Here is a 12631-nt window from a genome sequence, read left to right as displayed (position 1 = left end):
ATCAATAGCATGTAGATCAATTCAATAAAATAATAAATTAATCATAAAAAGAATGATTAAAATGTAATACTCCCCATATTGAAGATCAAAGTCTCTTTAGCACAGCGTCAAGAGCGTGTTGTATGCATAATTTACTGAACAATTATGGAGGCCAGAGAGAGAGGGGGCGTGCGGCAATAGTAGAGAGAAGAGAGAGATGTGTAATTGTGGGTGTGTGTTATTCCACCCCATTGTGCCTTTATTTATAATAGTAAGGAAGGTAAAAACATTTCCCCTTAGGATTACAACATTTAATAGGTAATTTACTCCTAATAGGAATATAAGATACATTCCCCATATCTACTAGGATTTACACAATCACATTCCTAATCTAATAGGACTGCAACAAATTGTTGTTTTTAGAGTAAAAATTGAATTCTTGATTATTGATTAATTAATTATTAATATTGATTGAATTTGTTTCTTGATTATTTAGTAGTTATATAATATATTTTACTCTAGGATTAAGAGTGTAATTTTTTTCACACTATACAGTTACATAATGGAACGATATAATAAGAAACAATGCTTAAATCCTCATTCAAATATTCCGGGTAGTCCTCCTTCGAATATTCTGATAGTTCTCCTTCGAATATTCCGATAATTCTCATTCGAATATTTTGAGTAATCCTCCTTCCCATTATTTGTATTGATAGATTATGGACGATATTACTATGTAAAAAGATTTGGTTGTTGCCTTTTTTTTTACGTTGTACCCTTTTAAATTCGCCCTTTTCCCAAAAAATTCTTGACTCTGCTATTATTGCTAGCCTATTGTGAAATTAAGTTCAACCTCTTATCCTTAATGTAAATAATATCGTTTGTTAAAAAAAAATAAAAAATACCACATACTAATGACGACAACTATGAATATCCCTTCTCTAATAAATGATTAAGGCTGCCCCTAACTAAATTCATCTAGAAAACGTACGAGAAGTATATATATTCATTCCTGTCAAGGTCATGAAGGAGTTGAATATAACCACTAGCTTCGGAGTTGGACTTGAACCTGGGTACTTTGATTTGACTGCTGACTTGGAGATGAGAGCAAGTCGTGCTTAATTAATGCTTGTTGCTGTGAAAAGAAAAGAAAATAGATTGATGCGAAAAATAGACAAACTGACTAAACGAGCTTTCACTAAAAGGCATTCTTAAAATTCCTCATAAATTATATGATTTTATCATTCAGTGTTTGTTTTTCCTTGTTACATGCCAGTGAGTAGTCTGAAAAATTAACAGTTAGACATTCTAAATAGGGTTCTAATGGATCTTTGCAATAGATAATTTTTTTATAAAACACTAGTGAGACGTAGAATTGTAGCCGGACTTTTCTTTTTGATAATTTTAATTTTATCCTTAAATCCTATTTAGAGTAAATTGTAGCAATGGTCCCTTAACTTTAACTCAATTGGAGCAATGGTCCATCAACTAAAAATCTATTACTATTGGTCTCTCAACTCATCAAAACGTGCAACTATGACCCCTCAACTAAAAATTCATTACCATTAGTCCCTCAACTTTAATCTAACTGGAGAAATGGTCCCTTAACTTTAACCCAATTCGAGTAATGGTCCCTCAACTTTAACCTAATTGTAGCAATGGTCCTTCCAACATAACTTGATTTGATAAAATTCTGACGAAGTTGATGAAAATGACCATAGTTACACGTTTTGATGAGTTGCGGGACACAAATTGTAGCAATGGTCCTTCAAACACAACTCATTTTGACAAAATTTTGACGAAGTTGATGAAAATGACCATAGCTACACATTTTGATAAGTTTTGAGGGACCAATGGTAAAGAATTTTTAGTTGAGGGACCACTGCTCCAATTTAATTAAAATTAAGGGACCATTGCTATAATTTACTCTAATTAAGCTGGCCCCTAGAGAAAAAATATGCACGTTGGACTTGACCATAATTTTGATATAATTATAACTTCTTGGATTTGTTAGGCTTATTCGTGTCCAAGTGCCAAAACAAGACGGCAACGCGGAATTGAAATTAGACTTCCAATTTGAATTGTCCATGGAAATTGTTCAAAGTATATTTATAAGGACCAGGAAATTATGAATCCATGATACTGTTGATATTGTCGTATATTTCACTTTATTAGTAATTAACTAAATACTGTATAAAATACATTTATCGAGTAGCATAATTTTTGGATAATGAAATACTAAACTTAAAAAGAATTTTACAAAAAACTCGCTAAAATTTGTTACAGGATCCTCGGGAAGGAGGCTGCTGTAAATTCAATCCACAAGTCCATGGTGCAAGTATACTCCAATAAGTTAACAAGTAGCAGTAATTATATTTATTTTTGAAGTAATATTCTAACTGAATACACACACACACACACACATATATATATATATGCAAGTTGTAATAAATATTGTTATCCTGTGAAATCACTTAATTTCCATGGAATCACATGCATGGACCCGTGACTAAGGTAGGTACGTCTATGGTTCTTCTGATGAGTCTCTGAATGGATTATATATAGAGAATTAGGGCACCACAGAAGTTGTAGAGGCAACCTCTTACTTTATAATCAGTTTCATTCATTTTTCTTCCCTTTTGCTCCTTTCCACAATGGCTAAGTCCCATTTAGTTGCGAAAAGCCCCTCCAGGGTTTCCATTCTGCTACTTCTCGGACTGCTAATGGCTACCCTTACTACAACTGGTCTCTCTCTCTCTCTCTCTCTCTCTCTCTCTCTCTCTCTCACACACACACACACACACACACACACAAGAAAAAGATCAAAATATACGTACATACACGTACTGTACCTACCTTTTTTGCACACCTTCGACTGGTGTTAGACATTCCGATGTTGATGGTTTATGCAAATCAAATAACGTAGATCATAACTCCAAAAATCAAATGCATGGCCTTTTTCTTGAATAATTAAATTTTCAACACCATTAACTTATCTTTGAATTTGATACAGGTGCACAAATTGGTGTTTGTTACGGAACGGTTGCAAACAACTTGCCACCCGCACAAGAAGTGATATCTCTTTACAACCAGTACAATATTCAAAGAATGCGGCTCTATGGTCCCAACCACGATGCTCTCCAAGCCCTCAGAGGCTCTAACATTGAGGTCGTGCTTGGTGTAGAAAACGAACGCCTTCAAGACATTTCTTCTAGTCAGGACAGTGCAAATGATTGGGTCCAAAATAATGTTGTAAACTACAACGATGTCAAATTTAAGTATATTGCAGTCGGAAATGAAATAAATGCCACAGGTCCAGATGCGCCATTTGTTGGCCCTGCAATGGAAAGAATTCAAAATGCTATTTCTACGGCAGGGCTTGCAAACCAAATTAAGGTCTCTACCGCAGTTTACCCTATAATCCTCGAAGAATCGTACCCTCCATCAAAAGGTTCCTTCAGACAAAACTATCGGCCATTTCTTGATCCAATCATCGGGTTCTTAGTTGGGAATCAATCTCCGTTACTTGTTAATATGTACCCGTATTTTAGTTACATTCAAAGTCGTGACATTAGTCTTGAATATGCTCTTTTTACATCCCCATCCGCTCCAGTGAATGATGGTGATCTTCAGTATCAGAACCTATTTGATGCAATTCTGGATGCAGTTTACTCAGCGTTAGAGAAGGCTGAAGGTGGCTCTTTGAAAATTGTTGTATCAGAGAGTGGTTGGCCCTCAGACGGTGGGGATGGTCAAGTGACAACGAAGGAGAATGCAAGAATTTACAACTCAAATTTGATAAAGCATGTGAAGGGCGGGACTCCAAAGAAGCCTGGAAACCCCATCGAAACTTACGTGTTTAGCATGTTTAATGAGAATGAAAAACAAGGGGAGGCGACCGAGAAGCATTTCGGGCTCTTTTTTCCTAACAAAGAGCCCGTATATCCCATTGATTTCAACTAGGTAGGTGTTGAAATTCTAGCTTTACCAACCAGAATAAAGGGGTGATAGTAACCCTAGTGAACACAAGAGGAATCGTTTTATGAGTTCGAATTCGTGCCGGTGTAATGCATAGCATGTAATACTACAGTGTGATCTTTCTCCATATATATGTGTTATTTTTTTTTTTAAGTATACCAAGCTCAGTTTATATTATTACAATGTAATTCTCTTTGTTATTTATAGAAGTTGAGGTTTTTATTTTTCAAGCTTGGGTTATAGAGAATCGATCACATGACTTGTGGGAATGAATAACATGAACTATTATTGCATGCTTTTAACCATTTAAACTATAAATATATCTTTGATTCGAAACAAATAATTTATTTTCTTTTTGTAAGACACCAAGAATACAAGTTTCTTCGGCTACAAGTCTGCTGTCTTTTTTAAGCAAGCCAAAACAGGTGTGAAATGTGGAAATTGAATTGATCGAATCAAAGACAGACTAGTTTGGGAAAATAGATGCAAAAGACTAAAGGGAGTTATCATACCAAGCCAATTACATCTAGACGGTTCATTTCAAATTGGACTACGTTTATCGTGTTAATAGAGGCAAGGGCATGCTAAATTGCCATGCTTACTTGTGGAAGTTTTAAGTTTGTGTGAATGTATTTTTCATAGATTGACTGAATGTACAAGAGGGGATATATAATAAGGTGGAAGGTTACAAGCAATCCTACCTTGGCAAATCCTACTAACCCGGTAAACCCATAAAGATGTCACTCCTTAAATTAAGGGAGCGCAGCAAGTAGCTAGCACATAACTATCAACAAGTCATCTAGATGTCAATCTTCCTCAAATTAAGGGATTAGGCTTAATAGAGAATCCCATGGAAAAAGGAAACATAAAATCTGGCAACATGGCAGCATGGGTATCAGTCACCCCTTATCCCATATCTCATCCCATATCGTCTAATACTCCCCCTCAAGCTGGATCGAGGAGATTGATCGAGCCAAGCTTGTCAAGGAGACGCTGAAAAGGAACTAAAGGAAGTGCTTTTGTGAACACATCTGCCAGTTGATCATGACTGCGAGTATAGATGGTTTGAATAACTTGGGATTGAACTTGTGCCCTAATGTAGTGATAGTCCACCTTATTTTTGGTCCTTTCATGGAACACGAGGTTAGCAGCGATATGCATGGCTGCTTGATTGTCACACATGACATGAGTGACACTAGAGTAGAACTAGAGAATCTCAAGTCTAAAAGTAACCATTTGAGCCATATTAACTCACATGATGTTGATGCCATTGCACGATATTCAGCCTCTGCAGTAGAACGTGCAATAACTTGCTGTTTTTTGCTTTTCCATGCGACGATGTTTCCTCCAACAAACATACAATAGCTAGTGGTAGACTTCTTATCAATTGCATTTCCGTCCCAATCTGCATCAATGTAACCACTGATTTGAGTGGATTGGTTGTTCTTCATAAGAATACCTCTACCAATAGAGCCTTTGAGGTAACGTAGAATTCTTTTGACAATGAGAAGGTGTTTCACATATGGTGCATGCATGAATAGGCTAACCAGGCTAACATTATAGGTGATATCAGGTCTGGTTATGGTAAGGTATATAAGCTTTCCAACTAACCTTTGGTAGTGACTCACATTGGTGAGAGGTTCTCCATCCATATCAAGGTTTAGCTTACTATCAAGGGGAGTGATAGCAGGCTTGCAATCAAGTAATTTAGCCTCAGTGAGAAGATCCACAACATACTTGCGCTGATTTAAAAATAAACCCTTTTGAGATGTTGCCATTTCAATGCCAAGGAAGTATTTTAGTCTCCCAAGGTCCTTTATGGCAAAGGTGTGAAATAATTCACCAATATACTAGCTGATCCTTTACGAGTGAACAAGGATAAGTCCGCATTACTTCGAACAAAACTAGCAGCTTTCAACACTGAACTCAACTTGGCCTACCATGCAAGTGGAGATTGTTTCAAACCATAAATTGCTTTGTGCAATCGACACACCATATCATTTTTACCTTGAGAAGAACCTAGTAGAAGTTGCATATATACTTCCTCTTGTAAATCCCCATGAAGGAATGCATTTTTTACATCCATTTGATACAATGGCCAGCCACAATTCACAGCCACTGAAAGAAGAACCCTAACGGAGTTCATTTTGGCTACTAGAGCAAATGTCTCCTTGTAGTCTACCCCAAACGTTTAAGTGAAACCACGTGCAACTAATCTAGCCTTGTGACATTCAATTGATCCATCAGCCTTGAATTTTGTCTTATAAATCCATCTACTCCCAATAGCCTTTTTCCCTAGTGGTAACTTCACAATGCTCCATGTTTGATTGTTTTTCAAGGCATGAAGTTCATCCTTCATTGTATTTATCCACTCAGGAATTAGTTGAGCCTCTTCAAAGGTTCGTGGTTCAATGTGATGAGAGATTTCAGCCAGGAATGTGGCATGATTAGGGTGAACATGACTATAACTCAGCACCTCAGTGTTGGGGTGTTTGGAAGCAAAGGTGACATAGTCTCAGAGCCTTGTTGGAGGTTGTCGAGCATGCGCAGGATTACACCTTGTAGGAGGTAAAGTAGGAGCCTCTTCGTGACTTTCATCTTAAGTAGACTCAGTACCATCATCCAAGTTTCTTGGTTGAGAAGACTCATGAGTAGTTTCACTCATAATATCTGCTTGTTCATGATTGCTAGTGGCTTCTGGATCCAAGTGCACTAAGTGATCAATGCACGCAGGCAAAGGGAATAAATCACATATTAGCTCCCCTCTCAGGAGTAAGCAGTCTTCTTGGAGAAATAGGGAACTGTTTCCTCAAATCTTACATCTCTAGACATTTGTAACCTTTTTGGGTGGATGAATATCCCATGAAAACACACTTTGTAGCCCTAGCATCCAGTTTGTCACTGTGCAATGCTTGAACATGAACAAAGCACGTGCAGCCAAAGACTCTCAAATGTCATAAAGTTATATGTTTTCCTTTAAGAGTTTCATAAGGAGACTTAAACTCTAAAACACGACTAGGCAATCTATTGATTAAATAGGTTGCAATGAGAATGGCGTATGACCAAAATTTCATGGTATGTTCATATGCAACATCAATGCACGAGTCTTCTCAAGTAAATCCCTGTTCTTTCTTTCAGAGATCCCATTTTGTTGTGGAGTTCCCACACAACTTGTCTGGTGAACAATACCATGAGAGCTCAAATATTGACTTATATTGTTGGATAAGAACTCAGTGCCATTATCGGTTCTTAGGTTCTGAATAATTGACTGAAATTGAATTATGATAAGTTGATGAAAGTCTTTGAACATAGTGAAGACATTCTTTTTTTTTTAAACATATATAGCCATGTTGTTCTAGAAAAATCATCCACAAAGATAAAAAAATATTTATATCCATCAAAAGATTCAATAGTTAGACAACTAACATCGGAGTGTACAAGTTCAAAACATTTGCTAGCCCTAGACATTAAAGAGCTAAAAGGGAGCCTAGTAAACTTGGAAAACTAACATGTATCACACATTATAGATGATTGATACATTTTGGGAAAGAGTTTAAGCAAAACAGTCTCTGATGGATGGGCTAATCTTTGATGCCAGATTTGTTGGTCCTTGGAAGGAATTGAATCAACTTGGAAAGCTTTGACTAGACGAGGTTCCTTGCATAGATAGTAAAGACCATTAAGGAAGAACCCTTCACCAATCGTCTTCTTGGTGAGAGAATCCTGAAACACAACACTGCTTGGTGAAAAAGTGACAAGACAATTTAGGGTTCTAGTGATCTTTCCTATTGACAGAAGTTGAAAAGGAAAGGGAGGAACAAACAATGCAGTAGACTCAAGGTTGTTTGAAAGCAACTTTACTTTTCCCACGCCAAAAACCATGGCATTTTTTCCATTAGCAACTGACATATAAGAGGGTTTTGACAAAGTTTGAAAACTGTGTAAGTTTAAGGCTTTGTTTGTTATATGGTCAGTGGCTCCTGAGTCGATAATCCAACAATCATGTTCAATACCAGTGTGAAGAGTAGTCGAGAATGCACTAAAAATACCTGGAGCTTTGCTTTTTGGTATATTTTCATTTTCAGCAAGGAAACCTACGAATTGTCCCAGTAGCACTATGGGATTTTCAGTTGTATCCCTTGACCTTTCTATAGCTTCTCTATGTCCCTTGGTTTGCATGTATATTGCAAAGTCATTTATGAGCGAGACAAGATTTGAAGTGAAGTCCTGAATGCTCTCAGGGAATAAGGTATAGCTATGATTTGCTGCATGCTGAGGTTTGTATAAGCCAGTGTGGAATTGATTTGAAGGAATCATTATGTGATCCTTGTTGAACTTATGTTTTAGTTCAGGGTGCAAAATCCAGCACATTTCCTCCACGTGACCTGCCGCGTCACAGTAACTGCACTTGAAGTGTGGATTTTTACCCTAATAAGGCTTGCTGTCTGAGGGTTTATGTTTGGCAGCATAGACTTTTGACTTAAAAATCTTGGAATTCTTCTCCAAGTTCATCACTCTTCTTCGAGCTTCCTCATGTTGAACCGTGGTACACACCGTTTTGAAGGAAGGAAGTTTAACATTTATCAAGATGTGACTCCTGAGATCCTTTTAGTCCGAGTTCAAACTCGCAAGCAGCTGACATATCTTATCTTCTTCAGCTCTTTTTCAGAAGAACTGCAGCATCAATGATGTGAAGTAAATAAACATCTAACTCATTCCACATAGTCTTGAGACTTCCCAAGTGATGCACAAAGGTTTTTCCATCTTGTTGAAGATTGGCAATGTCCCTATTTAGCTGAAACACTCGTGCATAATTATTTTGATTCCCGTACACGTCCTTCACATATTTCCACAGGTTGTGTGAGGACTCGGAATAGCTGAAGATTTCAGCGATATGTTTCTCTATTGAGTTAAGAAGCATTGACATGACTTGTTGGTCCTTGGACAACCATACTTCGTATGCTTAGGTTGAAGGCTCGGGTGCTTCAATTCCTCCATTGATGAACCCTAGCTTTCCTCTTCTATCGAGAGCAAGAGACACTACTCTAGATCATGGGAGATAGTTGAATTCATTCAACAAAACTAAGCATAAACGCTGATTCATATTTATCTTAGTATCTGGAACAAAAGAGGGAGAACTTTATGAGTTTTTTCCCCCAAGGGTGACACTGGAGCTTGAAGATGAACAACAGCAGAAAGAAAAAAAGGGCAAAGATAGGTCAAGGATGACACTGCTCTAATACCATGTGGAAGTTTTAAGTTTGTTTAAATGTATTTTTCATAGATTGATTAAATGCACAAGAGGGGATATATAATGAGGTGGAAGGTTACAAGCAACCTTACCTTGGCAAATCCTACTAACCCGGTAAACCCTTAAAGTTGCCACTCCTTAAATTAAGGGAGTACAACAAGTAGCTAGCACACAACTATCAACAAGTCATCTAGATGTCAATCTTCCTCAAATTAAGGGATTAGGCTTAATAGAGAATCCCATGGAAAGAGGAAACATAAAATCTGGCAGCATGGCAACATGGGCATCAGTCACCCCATATCCCATATCCTCATCCCATGTTATCTAATATTACTACTCAGCTCGTAACTTGTAAAACATAGACGAGGCGAAAAATAGTGTTTGTGACCAAAATTGTAAATTTATTTGCAAAATGCAACACAGTGATGCCATCAATGGAAGAGCTTGTACAGGAAGACTAGCTGATATATTTAATTCAAGAATTGGACTAAAGCAAAGGTTGAATTATTACCTTTGTAACATCTTCTTATTTCTTTTGGGTTACCACTCATACATCTTTTGCATTAAAGTCTATTAGACTGGTTAGATTGCAAACAACAGCCACCCTTTATTGTCAGAAAATAGTTACCTAGTTGAATTTGATTGGGTATTTAGGCAATTACGAAGATTGATGGAACGATATGGAGATATGAAAAAAGTTTTGCACAAGGTTTCTATAGATTTGGAAAAAGCGTATGATGGCATCCTTGGAGAAATCATTTGGAGGTTTCTAAAGAAGAAAGAAGTACGAGTAGCATATATCCAAGCAATAAAAACTGTGTGATGGAGTAAGGATTACAGTAAGAACTCATGAAGGACAAACCAAAAGCTTTCCCATAACCATAGGGTTACATTGACATCAAGGCTCAGTTTTAAGTCCTAACCTTTTTGCATTGGTAATGGATTAGTTAACGAGACATCTTCAAGATGATATCCCTTGGTGGATGCTTTCGCATATGATATAGTGCTAATAAATGAAACAAAGGATAGAGTAAATGGGAAGATTAACCTTTGATGGGAAGTGTTGGAATCTAAATGCCTTCACTTAAGTAGGTCAAATACAGAGTATACGGAATACAAGTTCAATGATAATGGAGGTCCAAGTGAACCCCAAAACCCCTTTTAGATTGGCCTTTGGGCCATTGAACCATCCTAAAACTCACGGGCCTTTAGCCCAACGCATGACCCTTGAAACCCTTAAAAGCCTAACCCATTAACCCTTATAACCCATGCCTTTGGGCTTATGACCTTTTGGCCCAAACTCTCAAACCCAGCACATATCCGGTTGGAATATTCTAAGCATATTCCCTTGTTGACTTTTTAGAAATTTAACCAGGACCCTTCTTAGGGTAATTCGACATCCTGAATCCGTTTCCAACATCCGTTTTCCCAAATTCAATTGTTATAATAGAGTTCAATTAATTGTACCCTTTATGTGCTTAAGGGTAATTTATTGTGGCGTTCTGTCTCCTTTAGTTTGTGTGGCTCTTGGGCAGAGTATTTGTGAGTGGACCATTTCTAAAATGCATGTTTTAATAGTAGAAATGCATACATGATAAGCATGATTTAATGATTACGTTTTATGAGATAACATGTTTACTGAGGCTATTTTGAATTATTACTATTTTTTCTATAACCTGTGTTCTTTATAGAATATCTGATGGATGAGGATATCATATTTAGAACATGTTTCGAACACCTCTTTGTAGTATAAATGATGGATGACTTTATACTATGAAGTTGTTTTTCAAATATATGTATGTTCAATGATTTTGTACTTACCTAATGGTCCCTATTCCGCTACGGGGCAAGGGATAGGTTACGTCCTGGGCGACGGTTACGATGTTGGCATAGGGCCTGAAGGGTTTTTCCTTTGGCAATTAGCCGAAGGACGGGGAGTCGGCATGGGGCCTAAAGGTGATTTTCCTCTGGCAATTGGCATAGGGATGGGGAGCTGGCATGGGGCCTGGAAGGATATTAGACATTCACTAGTGATTATGATATATACGAGATATGCTTTGATACATTGCACGACATGCTAGGTTTTTGGAAAACCTATTTTTATCATGTTATATGAGTTTTCATAAAACTTGGGGGTTAGTATGTTGATAACTTTTTATTATATATATATATATATCAACTTGGTCCACTCATGTTTGTTTTGCATCCCCTTCAGAACTTAGAATCGAGGCATACAATCCTGGCGTCCAGGCACTTCCGCATTGGCATCTTCGAGTCCTCTCGGTGTAGGACCCATCCTCTTATTCATTCAATTTTATATTATTTCGTTTTAGTATTCTAGTTAGTTGTATGCTCTGAACACGTTCCTTAGATGCATATTCATTATATTTAAATTTGTAAGTCTTATTTATTCCTTGTTCTTAGCATTTGCATTCAATAAATGGCTTTCGTCACCCTTGGATGTCAGCCAGCACATGACCATCCTGATGTTCCAAGGACATCGGGATCGGGGCATGTCAGATTGATATCAGAGCCTAGTTTATTCAGAGCATAATTAAGACCTTCTGTTATTGTAGTGGTGTGTCAGTCATGACGTAATTTGGATGTCACGACTTCCAGATTTGGTGCCATTCGGCGCAGTTGTGCAAACGTTTCTCTATTTAGATTGTCACCTTCTGGTTGAAATACAAGAATTCATGTCGGGACTGTGCCTCAGCAGTGATGACGTGGATTGTCGGATGACTTTCAACATCAGATCGATACTTCGCAACATGCGTTCCCTAGGAATTGCTGGTGAAGTCGGATCTACATAAGAGCGTTGGAAAACAGAAAAACCTAAGTGGTTTCAATTTGGAAGATCTGAAGTGTGTTGTACTTTGCGACATGCATTCCCTAGGAAAGGCGGGCAGAGTCGTATCTCTTTGGAAATTACTAGATGTTGATGCACAAAACCGGAGGTCTTGGAACAACGTAAATCCGACCGTGAATATGTAGGAAAGTAAATAACACAAGATGTATTGTGGTTCACCCCAATGTTTGGGCTACATTCACACTGATATTGTATTTCTCTGAGAGGATTGAAGATGAGAGGGTGAGAGCTTCTGAGAGTAAGAGAGCTATTTCCCATGGCCTAAGGATTGGCCTCTCCTAATGAGGAGAGTGAGTAGTCCTTTTATAGAATAAGGGCTCCTCACTTATTTCATATTTGCCCCTTCCTTTATTACATAATTACATTTAAGTCCCCCAAGTATTTATACGAGATCTAAATACGGAGGCCCTAAATATGGTACAAATAGTAGTCCTCTAAGTCTTCAGTCAAATGAGTCTTTTGGCTGGAGGCTTGAAATTCAGTCCATGTGTGGGCCGAAGTAACTAGATGTCGTCTAGGACTGATACTCGATATGAGGCGATGCTCAATCTGAA

At 37.6% G+C, this 12631-nt stretch overlaps 1 protein-coding gene across 1 annotated transcript; it reads left to right on the top strand.

The window, feature by feature from the left end:
* Nucleotides 1–2265: 2265 nt before the first annotated feature.
* LOC103438956 (glucan endo-1,3-beta-glucosidase-like) lies at nucleotides 2266–4140 on the top strand. The gene is made up of 2 exons (XM_008377497.4): nucleotides 2266–2724; nucleotides 2993–4140. The coding sequence occupies exons 1-2, from the start codon at nucleotides 2634–2636 to the stop codon at nucleotides 3940–3942; spliced, it is 1041 nt and encodes a 346-aa protein (XP_008375719.1). The 5' UTR covers nucleotides 2266–2633; the 3' UTR covers nucleotides 3943–4140.
* The last annotated feature ends 8491 nt before the right edge of the window (nucleotides 4141–12631 follow it).

This window comes from Malus domestica, chromosome 12, assembly GCF_042453785.1.
Source record: "Malus domestica chromosome 12, GDT2T_hap1".
NCBI classification, from domain to species: domain Eukaryota; kingdom Viridiplantae; phylum Streptophyta; class Magnoliopsida; order Rosales; family Rosaceae; genus Malus; species Malus domestica.
The sequence above is the reverse complement of the archived record's forward strand: the minus strand, read 5'-3'. Positions and strand labels throughout refer to the sequence as shown.